The sequence below is a fragment of the Opisthocomus hoazin genome, chromosome 1 (assembly GCF_030867145.1).
Source record: "Opisthocomus hoazin isolate bOpiHoa1 chromosome 1, bOpiHoa1.hap1, whole genome shotgun sequence".
Taxonomy (NCBI): Eukaryota; Metazoa; Chordata; class Aves; order Opisthocomiformes; family Opisthocomidae; genus Opisthocomus; species Opisthocomus hoazin.
Window position 1 is genome coordinate 81,592,950 of NC_134414.1, and position 25,483 is coordinate 81,618,432.

The window sequence follows — 25,483 nt, forward strand, 5'->3', positions numbered from 1 at the left end:
ATTTTGGAACTGAAAGGGAACTGTGAGGTCTGGTTATGCATAATAAAGCACTGCCACTTCAAATCCAGCGCAGTGCACCACATGTGGTTAGCAGATTTCCAGTAGACTACACAAGATTTGTTGGTCTATACGTGAAAGTAATACAAGGTTTCATTTCGTGGTGGGATGAACCCACTGCACTGCCTTGGAGTTGAGGAGATGCCGAATGTGTTGTGCAAGTGCAAATGTTCAACACACTGAAGGACTGCTCTGTCTTACCAGGGGAAACACAGCTTGAGTGTGCACACAGATTGCAAAGTCCTTTTTCCTCTGAGATGTCTAATACTGTACAGAAAGTCCTATGCCACCACTCTCTGTCCAAAGAAGCAACACAAGATTATCAAGTCTGGCACAACAAAATAATTTTGAAAATCAGGAGTTTTTTTGTTGAAACAGTCTAATAACTTCTGTTTCTTCAAAGTTTTCTTATGTAGTGAGGATATGAGCATCGCAGCTTCAAACTGAGAGATAAAACTGACCAACGCCTAGTACATTAATTAAGACAAGGAACAAGCTCATAAATACAACTATTTGTTAAAAGCAGTCATGAGAAATCTACTTTTTGGAAGACCTTTCTAGGTTAAAGAAGAAATACAGCTGAAATGCCAACAGGTACAGGAGAGATTAAAATGAGGAATTTTTCTGCACCAGTGAGATGACTGATAGCCCAGACATGGCAGGAAAGCCCTTTATTTTTTTGAGACTGCACGTCACCAGCAACCCTTGGCTGCTGTCAGAAAAGATGTGGGATTTAAAGAAGTGTATGAAAGGGGGCTATAAAGGGGGAGGGAGGGCCTTTCTCACAGGAGGTAAACAAGCCAACTTCAGCAAACAAAAAACCTGCAAGAAACGAATACTGTACACTGTCTCAAACTGGTCCACAGCCAGCATTATAAAGTGGTTATTTCAAAGCGCCGCAAGGGACCATGACAGCAATCCCTTTCTCTATCATTTAGTCTTAGAGTTGGTTTTTGTTTTTGTTCTATAGATTTCCCAATACTGTGTCCCCCTGGAACACTGTAAACAGAGATATGTAATGGAAAACCCGGCATTTCCTAAGAAGGGGCATGGCATAGCCTCGGGCCAGAGGGTAAGAGATCTCTCCCACTCACAAACACACCAGAAACAAGTGAAGTCAGGCAGGTTTGGCTTTCAAGGAAAGGAACGAGAAGTTTCATGTCCAAACCCTGAAAAACCAACACACTGTCACAGAGCTGCCCTGCCCCAGCCCTCACTGAAAAGAGAATTAAAAGATACTGCTGTTTTGGCAGACTGAATCATTTTTGGTGGCAACTCAGATACTGAACACCCCCAGCCCCCCTTTGAGCTGAGAACCAAAAGATTTCATGCAAAAATGATAGCATTTTACTTTGGGCATATCTGCAGTGCTGTGTTACAGCTAGCATCGCCGTTAAAAGCTCTGTGCTTCTCAGAAAGCTGCCGTGAGCCACAGTGTGCCTCGGTCTCTGTCCTTCTCGGGAGGCCGAGGTGATGCTGTGCACAGCCGGGCTCCACGGCCCACGGCAAGAAATGCAGGGCGACCACAGCACCTGACACGTAACGAGAACAGAAGAAACGCAGCAACGAAGCTACAGCTATTGCAAGACATTCTGGCAGTATTAAAACTCCCTATGGCTAAAATATTTTACTTTTGCAGCGGCATATTTTATTTAGAAAGTATATTTTTCATAAACCTCACACTTTTTATAGAGAACTCAATTTAATCAAAAGACCAATTTGTCTTCACAGGTTTAAGTATTCAAGTGCCTGGTCTACTTTCGAAGAGATGAAGCTCTCCTTCTCTGAAAGAAGAAGGTTAGGATGGGGAGCAGAGAAAAGGTTAAGAGTTGTCACTTGTAATCGCAGAGGCTGAAACCTGCCTTTGACTCCCTCCACTACAGCGTGTAATCCGTAGCGCACGTGGCAAGGTCAGGGATGTGAGGTTGTGAAGAACCAGGAGCAACAGCATGGTGGAACCCGGGGGGGATTTGTGGAAGGCAAGCTGATCTTTTCGACCCTTTCCCTTGACACATTATTCCAGGGATTTACAGGCACATATGCCAGCTTTCCCCAGCTACGCTGGGCAGCTCGAAGGACAACTCTGCTGAAAATGTACTGTGAAGGTGGTAGTAGTTAGAGCAATTGAGAGGAATGCTAAAATTATTTGAATAATCACCTGAACTCCAAAGCTTTCAAGGTTCACTCAGCCTTAATGAGTCTTTTTGCTCACAGGCAGACATTAAACCAACCTTCCTCTCTCAAGGGTGACAAGCTATCGCCACTCCGCATTCTCTGTGAGTCCCTTCCGCCTTCTCTGTCCCACGCGTGCAGTACATTAACTTTCAAACTACCACCGGACTGTCCCGCCATTTTGGAAAACTGCATTTCTGTGGGATCCACTGTCCCGTGTGCCTCAGGGAGTTGACTTCACCCACCCAGCCCACTGCGCAGGGAGAGCCTGGGCAGCGGGAACACCCATAGATCACACACCTTCCAACGTGCTGCAACTCTGAACCAGTTCAGAAACACTGTGTCCTATTAAATCATTAAATGCTATTAATAATCCTTTGTTAAGACCATTAATCCCTTTCAGACAAGAAGGAATTTAACATTGTGACACACAAAGTAGCTACATTTAATTTCCCTGAACACATTAAAGCCTGGTGTGACCTGTGTGACAGTAGTGTTACACTGTGTTAATTGTTCTTCAGAAACCAATGAACCCTAAAAGTATTTTGATTAGACAGAATAAAAACACACTGATAAATGTAAGATTAAAGCTTTCCAAAGTTGGCAGCTTGACTTAAATATATTTCTTCATTTTTGGTTGCAGGAACTGATTGGGATCACCCGTGGCCTGCAAGACAGATAAAACATACACTGCACATGAACTAAAACTCTGTCTTTTGGATTGATGAATCAATCTGCTGATACAATAGCCCACTTATTTTTTAAATTAATTTATAGAATTTGAGATCTATGCCTTCACCAGTACCTGCATTTTCCAGGCCAGCAAGTCAATTTTGGCAATTAATGCTAACTGCTCCTGAAGTAAGGGATCATTTTGCAAAGCAGCAAAATCCTTCTGGATTTATACAGAAAGCATTTTGCAAAAAAGGACTGAAATACCCCAATGAAGGTGCATTAAACAGTTGAATATTTATCATCTACCTATAGACGGGAAAACTTGGAAACCTGCTACAGGAAGGACACATTTAACTGAATACAGCAGTGTGTTGGCTGTGCTGTAGTTGGCATTTGGTCCTGTCAAGGGAACATGATTTATCTTGCAAATAGAACCAGAATAAAAGTCATTGTGGGGAAGCTGATTAAACAATACAACTCAAACAAAAGTGTATAGTCCTTGAGTAAAATAAAGTCTATAATAACATGTATAATAACATGTATTGACTAAAAGAACCCTTTATGATTACAATTTGTGTAGTTTACAGGGCATTTTATTAAGCAGCAGTCCAGTGACACAGCTCTTTACACGTAACTGTGAAATACTTCTGTACTGACTAAAACAGATTAACAAATAAAAGGGTAATACTTAAAATCTGTCTTACTTCCTCTTACAGATTTTTTTTTATTATTTAAAAATTTGGAAATAAAACAATAGTACTATGCTACATCAGCTTCACATTTGGTTTTGCTTAAATTGAAGATATTGTACTTCCCAAAAGTTCTTCCAGACAGAGAAAATTAAGAAACTACAAGTGACAGATCAGTTGTGAAAAGGCATTGAAGGAACCAACTGGGAACTTTCAAAATAAAAAAGCTTTTCATTGAAAAAAAATGTTGAGCATTCTTAGTGAAAAAATTTGTTTTAAACAGATGTCCAGCTGAAAAAATACATAATTTGAAACTGGTGGAGATACCTTACTTCAAGAGGATGACTTAGAAATGATGGGTTTGAAGTTTCAGTTTGATCAACATTATACTTCAAAATACGAATGACAATACTCATAAAGATAATTACAAATAAATTAGAAATAAAATAGTCTGAAATCACTGAAATCCATGGTTTTGGTACGAAAAATGGATTCATATTTTTCAAAAGTAGTTTGACATATTTTAACTTTTCGTTACTATTCATGGCCAATATTTTCAACATCACGGCAATGCTGATAGGTCAAAATCCTCAACTTTCTGCTGAAACTTAATACAACTTCATTTATCAACAAACATCACACACACACAAGAAGTGAAGATGAAGGACAACACCCATCCAAAAACAAGACTCCAAGGACTTTGCAGACAGATTTTCCCATCAGTACATGACACCTGCTGTTACAGCCCTTATGAACTGGCTAAGAGGTATTAACTGGAGATGCCTTGTCTCCCCAGCACCTTCCCAAGCCCTGGGCAGAGCTGCTTACTGTATTTTACACCTGCTAGGATGCACATGTGGCAGCAGAGATTTTTGCAGTTCCTTTCATTCAACTGGTATTGTCTCTGATGTGATTCATGCACTACGTCTATGGGGGAGAAAAAAATATCTTGGGAGTGTACAAGCTTGGAGAGTTATGAAAAACATCAGCTCCTTCTGCAGCTGGAGAGCAGAGGAGAGACAGCAGAAAAAGTGTGACTAACTGTTCCTGAATATACAGGAGACGTGAACCAGAAAAGGAGCTGCTACTGTGGCTGGGGAATTCATAGATCTGTGATTCACAGCATTACAGGGCACATTTGGCATGCAAAAAGAGAGGATGATGAAAGGAATCGTTAGTCATGGAGAAAAAGCCAGACAGAACACACAGAGATGCTAACCCCTGGGAAAGAGATCATATTCAGGTGTGACCCACAGCCCGGGAAAGGGAATAAAGTCCTTTTTTTTTATTATCCCCAAATTCCTTCTTACTTTGGTAGGTAGGGTACCTGAAGTAGTGCCCTCCATCCCAGCCTTGTACAAGCACCACGAACGCCAGCGCGCCGTTCAAGCCTATCTCAATCTGAGAGGATGGCACCATGTTCTTCAAGCTTTTGCTAAAACCAGACAGCCGTATTCTCTCATGATCATATTGTTTTTCTTCTCTCACTTTCGAAAGCATTATTTAAGTCAGGCAAAAGAGGGAAAAAGGTCATCCTAGCTACACTCTTGGAGTGCACAGTGTTCTACACTCAGCGTGTAATTGCTGAAATCACCGCTGTTGAAACACTTGCAGATAGATAGCGTTTCTGTTAAACTTTCACCTCCTTGAAAACAGTCATATTCGAAGTAGGGATGAAGGAGGATTATTTGCCTTAGGGATCCCCTTGTCGACTCGTGTGATTGCTGTTGAAAATGGTCTGGATCTAAAAGACCACAAAGGTGTTTGATGTTCTTCATATATCCTTCAGCAAAAGAACTGGGAGAACAGTCATTGCTCTTGCGCGTTTGCATTTTCAATAACACACATGAAACAAGCTATGCCCTGCCAGTCTGGAACAAGCTCTGTCCTGCCTTGATGTACCCATGCTGTGTCTCTTTGGCTGGTGCGTGTGGGAAAAGGATGGGCAGGAAGGGGGAGAAATGACATTCAGAGGGGAGAAACAGGACTGGGACTAGGGGGAGAAGACATGAGAAATGGAGATGAGGAAATGAACTGGTCAGCAGAAACAAGACCCAAAAAATCACAGAAAGAAATTAAAGGATGAGATAGGGAGGGGAAAAAAAATGGAGACAAAAAAGCTCAAAAGACATAGGTGAAGATGTAACTATTAACACTGAAATCAAGTAAGCAGGCATGAAGACATAACAAATGAAGAAAAATAAAGTAAAATGCAAGGAAAATCAAGAAAAAATTAAATTAAGCCTCCCACCAAAAAGAAGCTGAAAAGAGAAACATGGGATAAATCAGACTGGTAAGATGGCAGAAAACAAACCAAAGAGAAAATGTGGAAGACAGTAGTACAAGTTGCATTTAAGACTGTTCATGGGATAGATCTTCCAACAATTATTTATGTTCTTGACTTGTGGTCACTGTGACGTGGTTGACCTCTGGCTTCAGAGCAGACCTCTGAGCAGCACGTACAAGCAATGGGGAACGATGACCATAACGGTGATGGCCAACCCAGAGCCTCCCAAGTGGGAGAACAATCCCACAGAAAAATCTGTGGTGCAGCAGAGAACGGAACCTCGATTTACTGTCTCCTTTATGTCAAGACAGTCTTCTGCCTTTCCTCCTCTGCTGTGTGTGATGGATGAATCCCTCCTCCGCCACTATCACTCACCTCCAGTTTGAACACTAGCCCAACCAAAATCTAGGAATAATGGAACAAGAGCATGGTAAACAATTTGGTCTGCTGCCACTGGTGATTTTTCCAGCACGGAGTACAGCCCCCTTTCTCCATTGTGAATAAATGACTCCAAATTGTTTTGCTGTCTTCCTGCAAGGTTAGGACTACCAGCCAATCTGGCAACATACACCCAAGTTGTGAAATGAATTACAGTCAACTAGTGCAACTCCAAATATGGAAAAAACCAGTATAAAATTTTTAGAAGGATTCCCCATTCACACAGCGGCAAAAATGAGGCATGGCATCACTGGGAAACTGTGGCAATCCGTGGAATGCTATCATATCACAGTGCTTGCCATGGGTGTCTTTACCGCATGCATTAAAGCTCTTAAAGGCCGCTCCGAATCGCAAGGCGTCTCCAAGGTCCTGTGGTGTGGGCAATGCCTGTGTATGTTACCCTGCAACAGCCCTCCAAGGCTGCTAAACCACCCGCTCACGCTGCAGGTATGCACTCAAACACACAAGTGATCTCACTGTTTCTAGCAGCACCGCTCACGCGATAGCTAACTATTCACCTGAGTGAGGGCTTATCATCAATTAGGCTAAAGAAAACACCCAGGAGCGTCTTCTTCTGCCTCAACCAAGAAAAGGTTTGGAGCTGCATCCACAGCCCCTCTGGGTCCCACTGGTGTGCCTGTGTGCTTGGAAAGCAGGCACCACTGCCACCCCTGAGCAACTCAGAGCATCCACGTGGAGCAGAGCGGGCAAAATCAGCCACAGTCTGATGCCCTTTATGGCTCTTCTTAGACCAGTAAAGTTGAAATGGCAGGGTTTGGCGCAAAAGCTGCAGGTAAATCTCACTGGTATATTATTATGCTTTACATCAGATGGTCACGTTCATGCTGAACCATAACTTACCTAACTGAAACATTTCTGGTTCCTTTAAAATATGAGTTAATAATGATGAATCACCGGTTAAGGATGATCCTACATTAAGAGACACAGTACAAGGCTTTGCTACAATCAAGGAAATTACTGTTATCTAGAGACACAGAACCGCCACATTTAATTTTGCATCCTGCATTTTATCCCAAAGAAATACTAACAACACTCCCTTTAGCCCCCTTGTGTGGTGCCATCCAGCACATGCCCATCAGAAACAATGAATACATACATCAAGTGAAGAGTAAGGGTAATTTCCTGTGGTTGTTTTACAAGCAAGAGATTAAGCTCTGACTACCCTGCAGAGTTCAAACAATGCACTGGTAATAAAACTGATGGCATAGCATGTAATCAGAAGTCAAACAGAAAGTTTGACATGCTTAATACAGCATTCATATGTAAAATGTCTGCAGTGGAAACAGCCCAGCCCTCTAATTTCAGTCTTTGTTGCAAAATGAAACCTTGGGCCAGGTGCCTCTGAACACATGCTGAAGTCCCTCTCAAAGGATGGAGACAGAATTTCTCTGTGGAAATGATGCAAAACTCCGACTGGCTCCGCACAGGCAGTAACGCTCTGGAGCCCATCAGAAGACGGGCTCTGTTTGAGCCTGTTAGTAAGCACGTAATTGCCACACGTGACTGCATGGGGAAATGTTGAAATGTATCATCTCTGTTACCCTCTTCGTTCCTCTGTTAACTGAGCAACTCTACACGGTTCATGTGTGACACCAGAGATATTTACCAAATCATTTGACGCCTTCTTGATGTTAGAAATATCCCGTAGACGTTCAATCTCAGCTTTCCTAAATGAAAGTAGTTGGACAGAATAGGCCGCATGTTTTAACCCATCTTACTGGGATAAAAACCCAGGACGGCCACGCACTTGGATCTCAGCGAGGTCCCGGGGCAGCACAGGGGGTGACACTGGCAGGAGCCGTTGCTCCAGCGTTTGCTGTGAATCACTGGGCTGCTGCGTGAGAGGGCAAGCACCATGGGGATGGGAGGGACGACACAGCCCGGGGACGGGAGGCAGGCGGGGAGGCTACAGAGGGGCTGCGAGGGAGGCAGAGGTGGGGGACTGGGACGTCAGGAGCGGTGCCGGACAAGGCGGAGGCCAGTGGTGGAGGGAAGAGAGGGCAGCGTGCCCGGAGCCACCGGCCAGTGGAGCAAGCAGCTATGGGCGCCTGCCTGCACCCATTTGCAGGCAGGATCAGGCCCTCTACGGACACATTCACTTGAGGATGAAGTCCATTAGCATTCACCCAAGCCATTTTAAAACCTCACAGTTATTGAGAGTCTCCCTGATCAGGCAGTGAGGAGTCCAGGCTCTGCATCACAACCATCACCACAGTGTAAGCATTAGCAAGGAAGCAAGCCTTTCAAGGTTCAGAATTAAAGACTCAGTTTGCAAGATTTATAAATTATTTGTATCTTTCACTGGAGGCTGCAAGCTTTGTTCAAGCCTGAAAGATATTAAGCCACTTCTTGAGAATCACCACTAATTAAAAAAAAAAACATGGCAACAGAAAAAATCTGCATTCAGTATTCAGCAACAATTCTCCTGGAGTTTAATCTGCACACCCTTACGACAGAGCAGTGAATACCACAAACGGATCAGTACCTGCTTTGTAAGTCGTTCAGGTGCAATTTGCCTACATAATGGGTGGCTGATGAGACAGTGATGATCCGAGCGCTGTGACTGTGCGTTCCCGATTGCTTCAGCGTATCCAGGAGGAGGTTAGTCAGCAGGAAGTGTCCCAAGTAGTTCAAGCCAAAGTGCTCCTCGAACCCATCCTCCGTCTTCCTTTCAGGGACCAGCATCACCCCAGCTGGAGGAGAAAGCAGAGGTAAAATCTGTTGATTTATTTCAGAGAAGTAGCAAGCTAGAAGGAGCACGGATCTCCTGCTGCAGAGTGTAAACACGGCATTTAGAGCAATGAGTGCTTGGTGATGGCATCTGAAGTGTAAAGCCAACACTGATTGATTCCTGCTGAGAAAAATGTCAAAGCCCCCACTTCAGTTCCTTTGTCTGGAAAACAGGTAGACTGACTCTCTCTCTCCCTCCATCCCTTGCAGGACCATGAGGATAAGTGAGTTCACTTGTGCAAAGTGTTCTGAAGACATTAAAAGTTGAGTTAACCCATTGCTGTCATGCCAGAATTCAATGCTGAAGATCCACAACAATGATTAATCCATCTACCATAGGTGGGAGCTGGGCGATCCCGGCAACATTCCCTCCATTAAAGAGCTCGGAGCAGTGGAGACAAGACCAGGCTAAGCAGCAGACCTGCTCTCCCAGGCAGCTTTCTGCTGAGTCCTGGCTGGAGTTTAAAGATCTGTTGAGTTTTCATCTGAAATCTGCAACTTCTGTCTCACTGGTGTGGGTGAGAAAAGATGAAGCAAATTTACCCAATACGTCTTAATTACTGTGCTTACAAGCAGCTGCATATTGAAACGAATTTCTGAATGCTTATTTTGGCAATATTTTTGCATATATTTCCACAAACTACAATTTTCAAACTCAGTGACTAAAATAAGTATCCACATCCCTAACATGCAATGTTGATTTCAGCATCTTGCAGAGAATCCTGAGCTCAAGCATAAACTACACCGTCTACTGAAGCCGTGTGGAGGATAGCTGTCCTGCTCAATTATAATGTGGACTTGAATGCTATAAATTATTCTTATTTTATTAAAATGTAGTTGTCATAGAAGTGGACCCGACCTTTGTAATTTAAATGTAGATGGACGTAGCTCATGGAGAATAATGTTGCAGGCCATTTGTCTTCTCTCTAAAACACATGAATACGATACATCAGAAAGGCCACCTCTGCCCACGGACGTGAAAGAGTATTGGCTTCATCCTTGCACTATTTCTTATGTCCATTAAAAACCCTTTAACATCCCATTTCTTGAAGTCAGACCTATGATGACATATTAAATTATTATTTTAAATTGCATGTGCTGTGCAACTGGCACCACTTCTTTGGGGAGGACCCCACCACCTGCCAGTGCTGCTTTGTTACTGCTGCTCAGGCTTAAGACGTGGCATTTTCAGGATCTTTTTAGCATGGCCAACACCCAAAGCAATTCACCCATGGGATGCCTACTGCTTAGTAGGCCTGCATAATGAAGAAATCGCTGGCTTTGTGTGAGAGCACAGCCCAGAGTAAACCATGGACATTTTGTAGGAGTGGAGACTAGCCATTTCAATGCTAGTCTCTAGTGCTTGTAGAGACTGTGGTTTTATACAGGTAGGGAAGAAAAAGTATGAGGGAGGTGGGAAAAGAGCAACAGTGAAAGGATATAAACAAAGAATGTGAAAGACAGCAGATGATGGAAAAGAAAGCAAAGGTGAGGAAGGGAGAGGAAGACAACTGGAGATGCAGCGTAAGGGGAAGGAATGAGAGAAGAAAACAGAGCAGACAAAAGGTTTGGGTGCAACACATAGGCAGCACATATGGAGAACTTCAGACTGAACATGAGCAATGCTGGCTGGTGGTACAATGAAAGAAACACAAAGCGAATTACATGATGGGGCTCTTCAGAAGCTCTGATTGGCATCTCTCTGTCATTACAGCCACTTTCCCAGATCCCTCAGAACGACGGGAAAACCCAGCTGCCAGGTGTGGCTTCTCTGCATGTCAAATCTCAACTTCAATAACGGAAAGGCTCAAATGAGAGAGTGTCTGGCTGGGTGTCCCATTCTATCCTCCTTCCTCAGCAACACTTACTCTGATGCGTGGTGTAACTGCTTCCATAGCTGGAAACAGATTTCCATTTCCTCTGTGACCTCCATATGCGGCATATAATGACACCTGGAACGGTGGCTGGGACTGAGCACTGGCGTGAAGGTTACGGATGGACAGAAACTGAGACAAGTCCTGCGGTGACTGTTTGTTGTTTTCTTGGAAAAAAGAAAGGGTGGGAAGGGCAACAAACCCCGAGGTCCAAGACCAAGTCTCAGATTGCTACCGTGCAAGTTTTAGCAGAGACAGGGCTTAGCACAAGCTGTTTGAGGGCAGGTGGGAACAGCACCACATCTCTGAGCACCCGGGCTGGTACAAGGAAATAATTTGCATCTCTCTGAGGCCCATCCTGCCCTCCAAAACTCTGACACTCAAAAAGGCAGGAGGAAGCAGTTTGCCAGAGGTCTATTTGCAGCAACACCGGTAAAATGCAAGCCCAAGAAAAGGCGGCCAACATAAAACAGCCCTGGCACAGCAAAGCTGGTGTGAGCCCCAAATGCTGCTCCTGCATTTGCCAGGGTTACTGCAGGGCTCACTATAGGCAGCTCCATGCACACACACAGCTCTGCTGGCCGAGTCAGACGGAGGGATGGAGGAATTTGTCTAGAGAGAACAGAAGTGCAGTAGACGGCTGCTACAGCCCTTCAGCTTTGCAACACGACCAGCAGGCAAACCCAGGGAGGCTGTCATCTCTCACGTCAGCCCCGATGCCGCCTGTGCTACAGCAACTGCCCCTTCGACCGCCAGAGAGGCATGGGATCTCAAGAGCACACAGAGGCTCTGCCCTCCACCCCAATTAGCGTCCACCATCTGTGCTGCGTGTCCTGGAAAGAAAAAAACAGATCTGAGCTCCGGTCAGGAGATGGAAAAAATTTTCACTCATGCAATGCACAACTGTTAAGATACAACTTCCTGAAAATTATTTTGCTCATTCTTCAGAGGATTCATCTGAGCAGAAATTGTGGTCAAGTCCTAAAGCAGGCACAATCACCTCTGCTTGCATTTCTTGCTAGTACAATTCTCTTTTTGTCTTCAAGAGCTGGTCAAATAATATTAATTCAAAACACCTTTGAAAGACTTTTTTTTTTAATATAAAAAAGGCTCTCATCTTTGAGGTGGTTCATATCAAGGCTATCAAAAAATCTTGCCCTGCAATTTGAGGGCAGTTTCTCTTATTTGAGGAGAAGCCATTTTAATTCACTGAGAGCGAGCATGCAAAGGAATACCCAGCAGGCAACTGAACCTGGCTGCTTCTCTGACAAAAGGGAAAACCTTGTAAACGTAGCAGCAAGCTCTCTTTTTTAAATTATTAACTACCCAACATTCAGTAGATACTAAAAGTGGCACACTATTGATTTTCTTTTGTCCAGAAACATCATTAGCTTTACTCAAGGGCCCCAAATGGTAATTCAAAGAAGGAAAGGTCCTTCTATTTTTAATTCTTTCAATTAATCCAATACTATTAGAAACATTAAAAAATGTGCAGGTTTTTTGTTTGTTTGTTTTGTATTTTTTTTACCTTAGCTCTTCATTGTAATCTAAGAATGATTATTATTCTGGTGTGGAATCCATACAAACCAGTATCTTTCTGATTTTAGTTATCAATAGTCAGTCTGTTCAGTTTTTTGGAGTGCACGTGCAATTTGAAGTGGCAGCACACAGACTGTTAATGTCAAACACCTCAGCTCTGATACAACTTTCTTGTATGTTTTTCCCTCTGATTTAGCTGGATTGTTTCCAGAAGATTTATTTTAAAAAATGTCACTGATATCAGCATGGCATTAGAAAATGAATTAATTAGTAAGCTGAACATAAGCTTTTACTTTGTAATTGATTAGCTGCTACTGAAATATTCAGGCAAAATACTGACAGCATGCATGCAGAAAATTGCCTAAATGACACATTGATGTGTGATTTTGCAAGAGTAGAAATAAACTGGAATAAGGAAAATATTTTGCAGCATAACTACACTGAACAACTGTTCTTCTTATAGATATAGTGATACTTTCCAATGTGCTGCAGTTATGCACTTATTTATTATTATTATGCACATTTTAATTAGCTATAATGAATCAAAAATAATCTATTCTATTTTACTTTTATGACTAGGCAATAGTCATACTTTTCTCTCAAAGAATGAATATATCTCAAGACAATTGTCTTTGTAAACAGTCATTTATCATGATTTTCTATAAAAGTTTCTAATTTTGGGGATCAATCAATGAATTAGTCCTACACGATTTTAAGGACATAATGGATCTGATACTGCATACAGCATAACCAAAATGTTTATGACAGTTCTAAATACTATGGGCCAGTCATACCGTATTTTTACTGGATTCTGTAGGAGAATTTGTACCATGCCTGCCTGTATTGCAGATGATGGTAAATATTGCTGCAACTCCTGTATCTCCCACTGCAAACACATCCTTCAGCTCCACTATAAAATATGTTTTAAGAGCTTTAAAAATACAAGTATTTATTTCAATTATCTAGATTTATTTACAGTGAGCTACTTGGAGATTTTTAAAGGCAGTTCTGTCAAACTCACTGCAAAAGAAAGATTTAAAATCTCTTTTTTTTGCATGCAGAACAAAATGTTCTTCCATCCCAGCCAGGCTCACGGCAGAGGGTTTGGAGGCAGTGCCCCCACATGCAAGTCCTTTTAACCCCAGCAACCCAAAGGCTGGGCAGACAACGCAAGAGGTCAGCCACATACACTTACATGTAACACCTTCACAGCAGGAGGTGAACCACATTCACCCAATTCTTGCTATTTACAAGGAAGAGATATACACTGTACCAAAAAAGTTCCCAAGGGGAAAAATTAATAGACACAATAACTCCAAGTAAAAGAGCAAAGCCCTTTCTCCATACGGGCTTTGTACTGATGTAGCTGATTCATTTAGCAGCATTTTCCACCCCATGAGTGCAGCCACATGAGGTGATCCACCTCATGTAATAGTGTTAACACTGCTCTGCCCTGCACACCCATACACCAAAAGACCTATGGGTGGATCTATCTAGCTATAGAATTGTACAGCCCGCTCCTCTCTTGAACTGGGACAGCTATAGTGGGGTGAAGATCTCAATAACTGTATAGCAGCATCCCCTGTCTAGGCTGTCTATACCTGGGCAAGGACTGCTTGTTCCACCTCGTTCGGCTGGGCTGTGCTGTCCCACAACATGCCTGTCCTGTGGATTTCTCCTTGGCAGTGCCTTAGTAGAAGAACTGCCCCCCGAAGCACCTAGTGGAGACAGAACTGTACTCACACAACTCCTTTTTACCGGTATGCCTCATCTGGGCTGCAGAGAGGTGAATTTACAGCGCTGCTGTGACACACTGTTTGCTAAGCAACGTCTGTAACCCAGAGCCCAGCGCCACTGGTGTGCCGCACACCTACTGGTATCCCAGAGAAGCATTCTGCATCCAGACGGGACCACACACAGAAGCCAGAATAACAGTATATGAAAGCTGAAAAGGCAAAAGTCCAAACAGTTAAGAAGAAAAAGATAAAAATACAAATGGAGCTTGGTACAGTTCTGCAATGCTACAGTCCTATTCCTTGCCTCCTCAGAAGGAGTTCAGACTCGTGCACTTCCTAATACCTTCTGGAGCTCTGTATATGCAGTTTTCTAAAGCAAAGGGAGGAAACTGAAGCAAAGAGAGGAATTTTACCCCATAGCATAATGATGGCACCTAGATAACACCTGGAGTCCATACCCATTTGACCCTTGGGGAGAGGCAAGGACATCTGCTGTCAGCCTGTCTGGCATCAGTGGTGGGACTGTCCCGTGCGTGGATGTTCCCTGGAGGGGACTGGCCACTGTGAAAACAGGTTTGGCAGAGAGCAGGGCAGCACCGGGACCCAGCCTCCGGCTTCAGAGCAGAGCCGTCTCCAGAGGGTTTGGTGTCTCCTGGCTCTTCCCAGAGCAACTCCTCCCTGGGAGCCTGTCTGAGCCTTTGCTCCAGCCCTGGGTGAGCTCACACCGGCTCCCACCTCCCAATCCCTGACAAGGGGCTGTGTAGCGCCCATCACCATCCCCACATGCCAGCTTCCTGACAGCTCCCTCGATGCCCTGCACCTGCCAAAACACACGGCCCTGCTGAAGCCAAGGACGGTGTGCTGCTTCCCAGTCAAAGCTCTGGGCTGTGCTCCCTCCCTCACCCCCAGAATCCGGTGGCCCAGAGCTGATCTTATCAAGGAACAGCATGTGTGCGGGAAGGAGGGGAGAGGCTCAGCCCCAGACGTGCGTATCAGCTTTATCTGCTTCTCTGCTTCCCTGCGGACAGTAAGTTCATTCTCCCTAATTTTCTCAGGCAGCCACTCCAGCTCCTTTGTGTCTGAATCTCACAGATCTCTCTCTGCATCCCGCAGGCATCTGCCAGTCACACGCCTGGCTTGCCCTTCCCTCGCTCTTGAGGCTGGTTCCCCTACGGGGCCATGACCCGTGGGTCTCAGGCTCCCACCAGCTTCCCCATCCCCTGTTCACTGTCAATCAGGTGGTAGATGAGAATTAATTTCTACAGGTTACGTCAAAGTCGGTGGCCAAACAGAAGAGAGAGGTTCCAATCATGTCCCCACCAGGAAGGATAATTCTCATCTCTATTCACCCTCAGTAAACTCGTAAAAAAGAGATCAGTCAAGAACTCCCTCACTGCAAGAAAAGGTTCAATCAGTCTATGCTCAACTGAGACGCTAGTTCTCAAGATCAGGACTCAATCCTCGTGAATTATGTGATGTTTAAGCACTTGCAAACTCTGATTGAGACCTCCCCTACAGTTCAGACATACCTAATGCCGCTCTTCATCCTCACTACACACCCCAGCTCCCTCCCCCCATACTTGGTCTCTTACAAATTTCCTGACGAGAACATATGCCACATTCATAGTTTAATTCTGTTTAAAACTCTTTAAATCAGCAAATTCAAACGTATTGCCATCAAGCTTTTCCCCATCCTCATGGTTCACACCTGACAGTCCTGTTCCCCCCCTCAACTTTTCACTCCATATCCTGCTGTCTCTCCCTTATAAACTCCCGGCCTTAACTGCCTCTATTGTATTTAATTTCCCCACACTCAGGCTCCTCATGTAGATCTGCCTCTCTTGGAAGTTATGGTCTTGTCCCATCTGTGTCCAAACCAGGCTTCTTCCTCTTCCATGCTACAGGTTTTGTCATTATGCCTAAAAATGCAAGAGCGAGCACTTCCAGAGAGATGTGGTCACTAGCCAACTGAGGTCACCAGCTATGTCAGCTCACCAGCCATGTCGGGTGAGATGTTTAAGTCCTACGAGTGCTGAAATCATGTCCCAGCTCTACAGTTGTGTTTCAGCTGTATATCAAGGCAAAACCCACACACTCATCACCTCCCATCCACCTCTCCCCACCCCGTAGTCTGCTTTTCATGGGACAGAAACTTGTCACAGAGATCATGGAGGACCCAGGCCCCCAGTCTGGACAATGGAAAGATCAGCAGGAGCCTGAAGTGAGCCCCAGTGCCCATCTCCACCCCATCTCAGAGGCATCCACAGGGAGCAGATGGGACTCTGGTGCCCAGCCTCCATGCCAGTGCATTCGCCTTCACACAGTACTTCCCAGTGCGGCTCAGGGTCGTGATCCCAGCAGAAAGAGCTGCTCAGTCTTGGAGTCAGGACATACTTGGTACAGGCAAAATCTTTAGTGATTAAAACATAAAATATGGTTTTCAGACTGCAGTGCTTAACAGGCTTCTGACTGGGCCCATCATGGGAATATTCCATGGGTGGTGAAAGGTGTAGCCGCCTCTGACACAAAGGCAGCATCTTGCCTGCATTCAAGTCCCTATTCTAAACTGTGATAACACCAAAACCTTTCTACCATCATTTTTGACATTAAAAAACCCCTAAGGTGTTTTTCTTATCATTGGTGGAAGTAGCTAAACTCTTTTATCTGGCGTTACAAAAAATGGAATAAAAATAAATTCGCCTAAGGCAAATATTTGGCACAGAAACTCTTCGCCTAAACATTAAAAGTTTGGGTAACTAGTAAGGAACTGAAAATTGAATAAAGTCAACTGCTAGTGCTCCCAGACCACAATATATATTGTATATATAATGCCCACAAGGAAGTGGACTACTAGCTGTGCCAAAGACAACAAAGCAATGCATCTTTCCAGCAAAGACAAGCTTTTAGTTTATCAGTAGGTTAATGAAAAAAAAAAGGAAAAGATGCAGAAAATTCACATTCAAGGACTGTGAGAACAAGAACCAAATCTTGGCAGGTTCAGCGCAAAACTGAACAGACTGCAATACCTCCTTTAGAACAGATTCACTTTCTGATTCAATGTCACACTGCTACATAGCAAACACAGAAAGCACAGGCTAGTTCCTTGGAAAATACATCAGCTAAAAAGAGAAATTATGATCCATAACTGAGATTTTGTTTTTACACTGAAATAAATCAGAGCATTCATAATTGAATCTGGCTGCTTCCTAAAAATACACTCAGTAACTGCTTGGTTATTTGAGTTGGCACAATGGTGAGTTATCCCACTTACAATCAGAAAATAGGAAAGTCAGTCACAGCTTTCTAATTCAATAGGAAATCTCTTAGAAGCAAAACATACTGATTTTCAATTTGTATTAAATTTTTTTTTACCTCAAAGCTATGAAAGGATAAGGTAAGAATAAAACATGGCTCACTCCTGTCTCTCAGAAAAGCCAGTAGCAAAAGTTCCACACACTGAAGTAGAACCGGCTAGGTTTTCTAATCCATCAATAGCTGAATTTTGTATCTGTCTTCCACTGATAAAACATTCACATTAAGGACATAAAAGGAAATGGGTCAAAAACCTGCAACATGTGAAGCCTGAGATATTTTCCTTTTCACAAAGTGTTTGATATCACAGACGCAGAAAAAGCTTTGGAAATAATTAGAAAGACAAAGACAGTATTAAACAAAAGTCAGGATTTTCATGAATTAAATCCTTATGGTTTGAAACTCAGAAGTAGCCTAAAGTTATTCTTCTAAACTATTAGTTCTTCTGATAAAAAATAAGCCTTTTATAAGAAATCTGGTATCTTTATACAGGGTGTATATATCATTCTGGCAGACAACAATGCTATTGAAGTACAACAAAAGCTCTAGCTGATGACTGCTGTTAAAAATCTGGGCGCTAGCTAAATGTTGGCATTGCACAACCCTGGGTTGCTCTGAACAAGCTGGGCTGGATACCATGAGCAGTATCACCGTGCTCTGACACATGTGCCCAGACAAGTTACTTCCAGTGCTCAAGGCACCTAATACCTGTAAAAAGCAGCTTGTGATCAGCCAGCCTCGCCGTACTTTCCAGTCACCTCTCTTATAAAGATGACCTCTTCTGAAAAATTGGAGTAAATGGCATCTGTCATGCACTGAGCTTCTTCAAGAAATATGGCTCTGAGAGTATCTTCTCATTTCAGAACACATTAAGTCCACATGTTAGTGTCCTTATGAATCTTCTAGTTTTGCCCATCATCCATGGAATATTCATTTTAAGCCAGTCCCCCCACCACCTCAGATGAACTTTTCCATCTCTAAACATCTCCCAAAGGCCCAGTTCTCCCATAATGTCTAGTATCTATCATCCATCACACGCAGGTAAGGGGCCATCTGCCCTTCTGCTTGTCCTCCTCTCTCTTCTCCCTGTTCCTCTGCATCTTTTCCATCTCAGCTTTGCTTACATATGCTCTAATTTGTCTTCGAGGAAGGATGAAGATGAAACTTGATGCTGTAATCAAGACACTGGAACAAGATACGTGAGATATCAGATGCTGAATTCACCACAGCCTTCCTGTGTGGCCAGAGAAGAAGCATTATTTTTGATGAAATCCAGGTTCCACTGGAGTCAACAGCAACCCTCCTCACTAACTTTCCCTCGAGGCCTTCTCCAGTGAATTTCCACTTCTCTGGGGTTTGTCTCCTTTTCATCTTACAGTCTGTGTAGCCTGCAGCTGCTATAGAGAGGGGAGCTGGCTCTTACCTAATCCAGTGGGACAGGATCTTTTCGCAGATCCCACGGTGACAATGCAAATAACTATTGTTAAACATATCTAATCAATAATACCTGTCAATAGGTAGGTACATATAAAATTGTTTTTATTGGATATATCCACTTGTTCCCACACCTTAAATTTCACACTTCTGAAGATGTGATCCTGAAAATACTCAGAAGAATAATTTAATGTGACCAACCATGACAGCATCCATGGGACTACTCAGACGGGTCTCTGCAAGGGATTATGGCTGGGCTGCACATGGCTGAACTGTGTGTAGGCAACACAAAGAAAGATATGTATTTCATATAGTTACCTACTGATACAGCTTTTATTGTGCCCTAGGAACTAAAGAGGGAAGCTTACAGAGACTTATTCATTCTATCAGGAGACTGAGATTTCTGAGATGATCCACAAAGCACAAAAAATGAACATCTGAATTATCCAGCAGTTCAGAAATATTGATTTTAAATTGGCTTAGATAGGCTTCAATCTGAAATATATTAACTGTAATCTGCCTACAACAGGCTAATAATAGCCTGAAATCTCTAAACTCTTTTTTTGTGTTTGTGTGCATGCCAAAGAATATACTAAATGTCCTCATCATTTTCTCCCCCTCCTTTCCTAACCTGTAGCCAAAATCACAAACCATTCAATGAACTGCAACAGAGAAGACAGTTGGTATTTCACTGTTAAGGAGTTAGACTGTGCATGTTTGGTATCTGTAGGTATTCTGTTGTCACTGAAGATGTTGTGATTCTGGTGTTAACTTTCTTGATTTTATGATCATGAAATACTGTAAGCAATGTATAAGTAAAAACATTAACTACAAGGTGCTGAGCAACATTTCTAGCACACAGAGAAAATGACTGACTTCAAGTCAGAAAAAACCTGTTTGGCGTGAAACAGTGACAACTGCTCATGGAATTTTATGAAGTGTTTTACTATCTGTCCTTTTTGCAACCACAGGAAGATAGCAGATTTTCTAATGCGTCCTAACAGCAATATCATTTTAATGAATGTATTAATTACACTAGTGTACATGCTGTAATTTGCTAAGTGCTTTTCAACTGTACATAGTTCTTTTCAAAAACAAAACTAAAAAATTGGCTCCCAATTGCTAATTAGCAGACTGGAAGACATAGTCTTCTGACCTTCTGTCAGATTAAGTTTTCTAAACTGCTTGTACTGCATCAATCTTTCTGTGGCTCATAATTCAGCTGTTTAGCTTACTGGGTTTTTTTACAGAAAATGAATGTTTTCTGTGTCATAGCCTTTTTCTCTTTTTCTCACTAGCACATTACACGCTAAAAAACAAAGTTTATGTAATAGTCTATTTGCATCTTTAATATGTTTTGTTTATTTTAAAAAACAAAAGCTGAGCATGCATATTACCGATGCAGAAAGCATAGTCATGGAACAACAGACCTTTATTTGTCAGCTGAAATAATGTGTGCATTCAACCAAATTTTTCCTTTTAAATTAGAAATTAGAAAGTTAAATGTATATGCTAAAATCAGCTATACCAAACAGAGAGGAAGTGACTCTAGTGCACTAATCTCCATTTTGAATGCCTTAAATGTTCACATAAGACTTCATAAAGTGCCTGAATTAATTGGATACCTAAACCTTACTGCAATTTTTGTGGGACCTGGGTGACTAGCTCTAGAAGAATACTTTAAACCCCGTAATTTTAGTATTAATTTGATTTCCAGCTAGACCCTTGAGCTAGGCAAGTGATGGAAAGCAAGTGATGGAGATACTTTTTTTTTTTAAATCACCAATGACCTGGAAAATTGCTGAATTTCATAACATCTGAGGTCAGACATGTAGTTTTCATTATTTACCTAGCACAGTACTTCGTGCTGAATCACCTGTTTCTAATAATATTTAAATGTTAATTTCATAGTTTGCATTATTGTATAATGTTAGAACTTTTCTCAATCCAACTTGAAATGAACCTTTTTGATAGGTTCACACAAGCCCACAACATATACAATACACCTTCACATACATACAAGACACATATTCATGGAGATAAGATGTCGAAAGATCACTCATGTATAGACATGATTACATCAACCAATTTTAAAGATTTTGATTTAAAGCAATTAAATATTGCTAATACAGCATGAAAAAAATGCACTGTAACAGTTCTTGGCATCTTTACATTAAATGTAATAAAAGGGTACAATCCTTGATACTAAAACACTTGGTCCTATGAAGACAGAGAGGAAAATTCTTATTAGGTTGCTGATGGTCTGATTCAGAACTCATGGGACCCACACAAAGTCTGACTTTCAAAATCTAATGGAGAATTTCCATTAGCCCCAAGAGACTTTGTGTCAGACTCTTAGAAGTGTATAACTGCCTACAAATGCATTGTGCAGATGCCTGGCACACAGGCTCTTCCCCATATGTTAAAAAATAAAAATACCTCTTCATATCGAGAGTGCTGGATCTTCAAGATCTGTAAGAAATAAGGAAGCACTAAGTGATACTAAGAAACCTACTATTCTCAATGCATACACTGAGTCATAAGAAAATCAACCATGTCATTATGAGATGTCCTGCAACATATCTAACGGTCATGCAAAATGCCTTCCTATTGACAACAGTTTTCTGAAAGAAAGTGTACACACTCACTGCCAACATGCCCAACAACTTGTTCCCATCAGACATTTAAACATTGCAAGCATTGTCCTCTTCCAGGCACACAAGCTTGTGTCCAGGGGATCATGTGGTAAAGGCGGCAGAGCTGGGAACTGTGATCAGGCTTTTGAGTGAATAGTGCCTCCAGCTCTGCAGTCTGTGATGGGCTGAATCCTCCTCCTTAGCGCATTGCATTACAGTGAAAAAAATGACAAAAAAAAGAAAGAAGAGGGAAAGGGAAAAGGAAAAGCCTACCAGTTAACCCAAAAGCCAGTATTTGTCTTGGATGTGCTCAACACTGATGGAATGCCAAGAGAAGCTGTTCAAAGGTTTTTGCATCAGGCCATTTCTCCTCCATTGGGTATGTTCATTTTCCTCTTGTGTACCAAGAAATCACTTGGGCTTTCTCTACGAAACTAGTAACAAAACTAAATGCTACAGATTATTTACAAGAGCAAACAAAAAGGAGCGAATAAAAAAAAAAGCGGGGAAAAAGCTTTCAGAAGTGGAGGCTGGTGACTTGCCAGGTAATGGTCAGAAACTAACCTAATTATATGGGACTCTTTAGAGCAGCTTTGAACTTGATCACTTCTGTGATTCCATTAAAGATTCAGCAGAAAGCAAAGTTGGACCAGTCATTTCATTGTGGTTTCTAACACTATTTTCCCAAACACCAGATTTCTCTTGCCATCTGTATGTGTTAACCAAGCGTAAGTGAAATCAAATGCCCTTCTTGAAGGTCATGAAAATATAGACTGACTCAGGAAAATATTAGTCTCCAGGTTCTTTCTTCAAAGAAGCTTTGGGCCTACACTGTTAGGTCTTGTATCATATTAGGCATATTAAAAGATCTATTTTCATATAACTTTGTTTCTTGATTAAGAAGACCTATTTAACTGCAGTTTTCATCCATCCTGCTTCAGCAGCAGCTAGGGCAGAACAACACCCTTTATTTAAGAGGGCTTTCCAGCTGTGCTGTTGCTTCAGCTCAATCATTTCTCCCCCAGGCTGCCCTCAAGCACCTGCTGCACAGTCCTAGCTTTGCTCATGCAGACAAAGGGTGCAGGGCAGGGGATGACTGAAAGGTGCATGGATCTCAAAACCCTTTCTTTCCACAAGATGCTGTTTTTTTCAAATAGTGTTGTTCCCATCTGTGTAACAGTGTGTACTCTGCATCTTTAAAAGTAGGCATGTAAACGTGGAAAGATTTTATAGCCAGGATTAGATATCCACTACCTTTTATTATTGCACAATTAAAATAGTACTGGTTGGCTTTTTTGTCTAATCAAATAAAAATGAAAATTTAATTGAACATTTCATGAATGTTTCATATCAATCAGGAAATAAAATACTCTTGAATTTTGATTGTGATACTTGCTTGTGTTACTGAGAGCTCTTTAAGGCATCAACGGATGTAACAAACCTACTTATTTACAGCACAGTTGCCCTCACTAGGACTGAAGGGTGCACAGGAAAACAGAAAATGTTCTTTGGGATGTCACAATAAAAAACCATGCAAATAATTGGGAAAACAAGAACAGTAGCATATAACAGCAGAAAACTTCTAAAAGAAGCTTAAATTGTTGCTTGCGGGGTTTTTCCCCTCGTTAAAAAGACAGGTGAAAATTCCCCTTTAGGAAAGTGCATGCAGAGCATGCAGGGGTTTTGGAGGAAAATTATTGTACGGGCTGGTTTCCAAAAATACTGTGGCTATAAAACATAATTAGATGGCAAGTATGTGAATAACAAAAGTTAAAATCCCTAAGAGTAATGAGATTCATTTGATAATTGTATGAATGCAAGATAAATGTTGTCCTTTTCATTTGTTCTCTGACCACTGAGGACGCGGCTTTATGGACAACTTTCCAGCACCACCTTGATCTAAGCAACACCTTCTCTAAGGTCTCTGGATAATTTGCTAGATTATATTTCAGACCGATTAACCCCCCAACCCAGCTCACCAGGTAGCCACAGTAACTGCATGTGTTCATACAGGGAAAATATAAGAGGAGAGAAAGTAAATAAAGGTGAAAGGACAGGTTTTCTACAGGCAAAAAGTACACATTTACTTTCCTTTCCTTTTTTTTTCATTAGGGATGCTCAGATTCTGGCGCAGTTACATGATTTTTAGTGCTGGAGAGCTAAAAAAACACAGCAAAGGAACATGACTTGCAATAACATCACGAGCAGGGGTGGCACTGAATTGTTCAGTCTGCTCAGTTGACAGTCTCTCCAAAAAAATGCAATTTATCTCCTAGAAAGACATCCCTCTTAATGCAGCTGTATTGCAACATGCCTTATGGTTCAGATAATTGATTTGAAATGTGAAGTGATAAACGAGAGCCCCATTTGTCACATCTTCCCCTGCAGACATGTGAAGAAAAAAACAGAACTCACCATTATTCACCAGTACATGGAGTGGACAATTCTTTGCTCTAAACTGCTGCACAAATTGCCGTATAGACTTCATGGAAGCCAAATCACAGTAGAAAAACTCCACTGGGAGAGAAGAAAGATGAACAAAAACAGAGTTAAGTCAGTTACAGTGATATATAAATATACTTACAGACATTAACAAGGACTTCTGTGATAATGTCACTGGGAAAGTAAAGATTTTAAAAATAAACCAGGCTGTTGAAAATTAAGGGTGAAGCTGGTCTCAGAAGGATCCTTCCTTCTCCTTCCTTCCTTCATTTCTATATTTAAACTATTGACTCTTCAGAGAACAAATATGAGGAATGCTGCTGTCAGGAGGTGAAGAAGGGTATCAAACGGAGCAAATGTATCCTAGTCCTATTCTTTTTTCTACTGCTACCATTTAGGAAGAGGGGTTACAGTTCTCCAGCACTGAGATGACCAAGACATGGCAGCTGGAAATCAAATGGGGAGAGGAGAAGCCACATCAGGCACCACAGCATTTCCCTGTGTTTCTGATGCCAAATATGCCGCCCTCTGCTTTTTTCCAGATTATCTGCCAAGTGTCTGCGGTCCGAACAGTGATGGAGTCTGACAACACATTATAAAACAAAGCTGTACTGAGGCAGTTGGGAAGGTGAGCAACAGCCTGCCCATACGGCCACTCATCCGACCACCGAGAGCAAACGTGGCATCACGAGTAATGCCGTGGCTCTGGTGGGTACCGAGGGACCCTTGGTGTCTGGGTCACCTGGCAGCACCAACCAGGCACGTAAATGCCTTTCAAATGCAGGTAAGAGTCGCGCTGCCCCTTGGCCCCAGCAACGGCCGGGTGATTTGAGAGGACCATAGCGCACACGGAGACTGTGGGCAGCATTCTGCCTACGCTGACAATGCCGGCTGAGGGGCAGGGCAGCAGGGGCAGGGGGTTGGCAGTCTGCCTACACCAGCCCTGTTGGTCAAAGGGCAGGGTGTCAGTGTCTCAAAATATATTTAACACTGGTACGTTTTTATTTCCAAGAAAACATGTCTCTAACAAAAGCGTCCTTTGTCCAATGCATTAGTCAGCCATTGACCTTCGCCAGAACTCTACAAAATTAATTAATTAAAGCAAAAAAGATTATTTAAATCCCTGAATAATTTTAAACTCATGGGGTCTGAAAATTCTCCTCCTGCTTTCATCCCCTGAGTCTCACGGCACTGCTTCCTCGCTTGCCTTGCCTTGCAGGACAGCCACAACAAGGGTTATGAAGTGAAAGCAAGCGCTTTTCCCCCCAACAGCAGTAGCTATCCCCACACAAACAATCCAAATTCTTTAGAAACTCTGCAAAGGGGAAAAAAAAAAAAAAGTTACTTCATCCACCTGTTTTAGCCTTTTAGAAGGCATACACATTGCATGCCAGGCTTTTGGTTTGTTTCAGCATTACCTAAGCTTTAAGCAACAAAACCT

At 42.5% G+C, this 25,483-nt stretch overlaps 1 protein-coding gene across 1 annotated transcript in view; it reads right to left on the reverse strand.

The window, feature by feature from the left end:
• Window positions 1-25,483, reverse strand: part of DHRSX (dehydrogenase/reductase X-linked) — a 171,214-nt gene that overhangs the window by 39,626 nt on the left and 106,105 nt on the right. The window contains exons 4-5 of the mRNA XM_075427790.1: window positions 24,016-24,117; window positions 8,825-9,032 (exon numbers count right to left, since the gene is read on the reverse strand). Coding sequence (XP_075283905.1) covers window positions 8,825-9,032; window positions 24,016-24,117 — 310 coding nt within the window. The remainder of the gene's footprint in view (window positions 1-8,824; window positions 9,033-24,015; window positions 24,118-25,483) is intronic.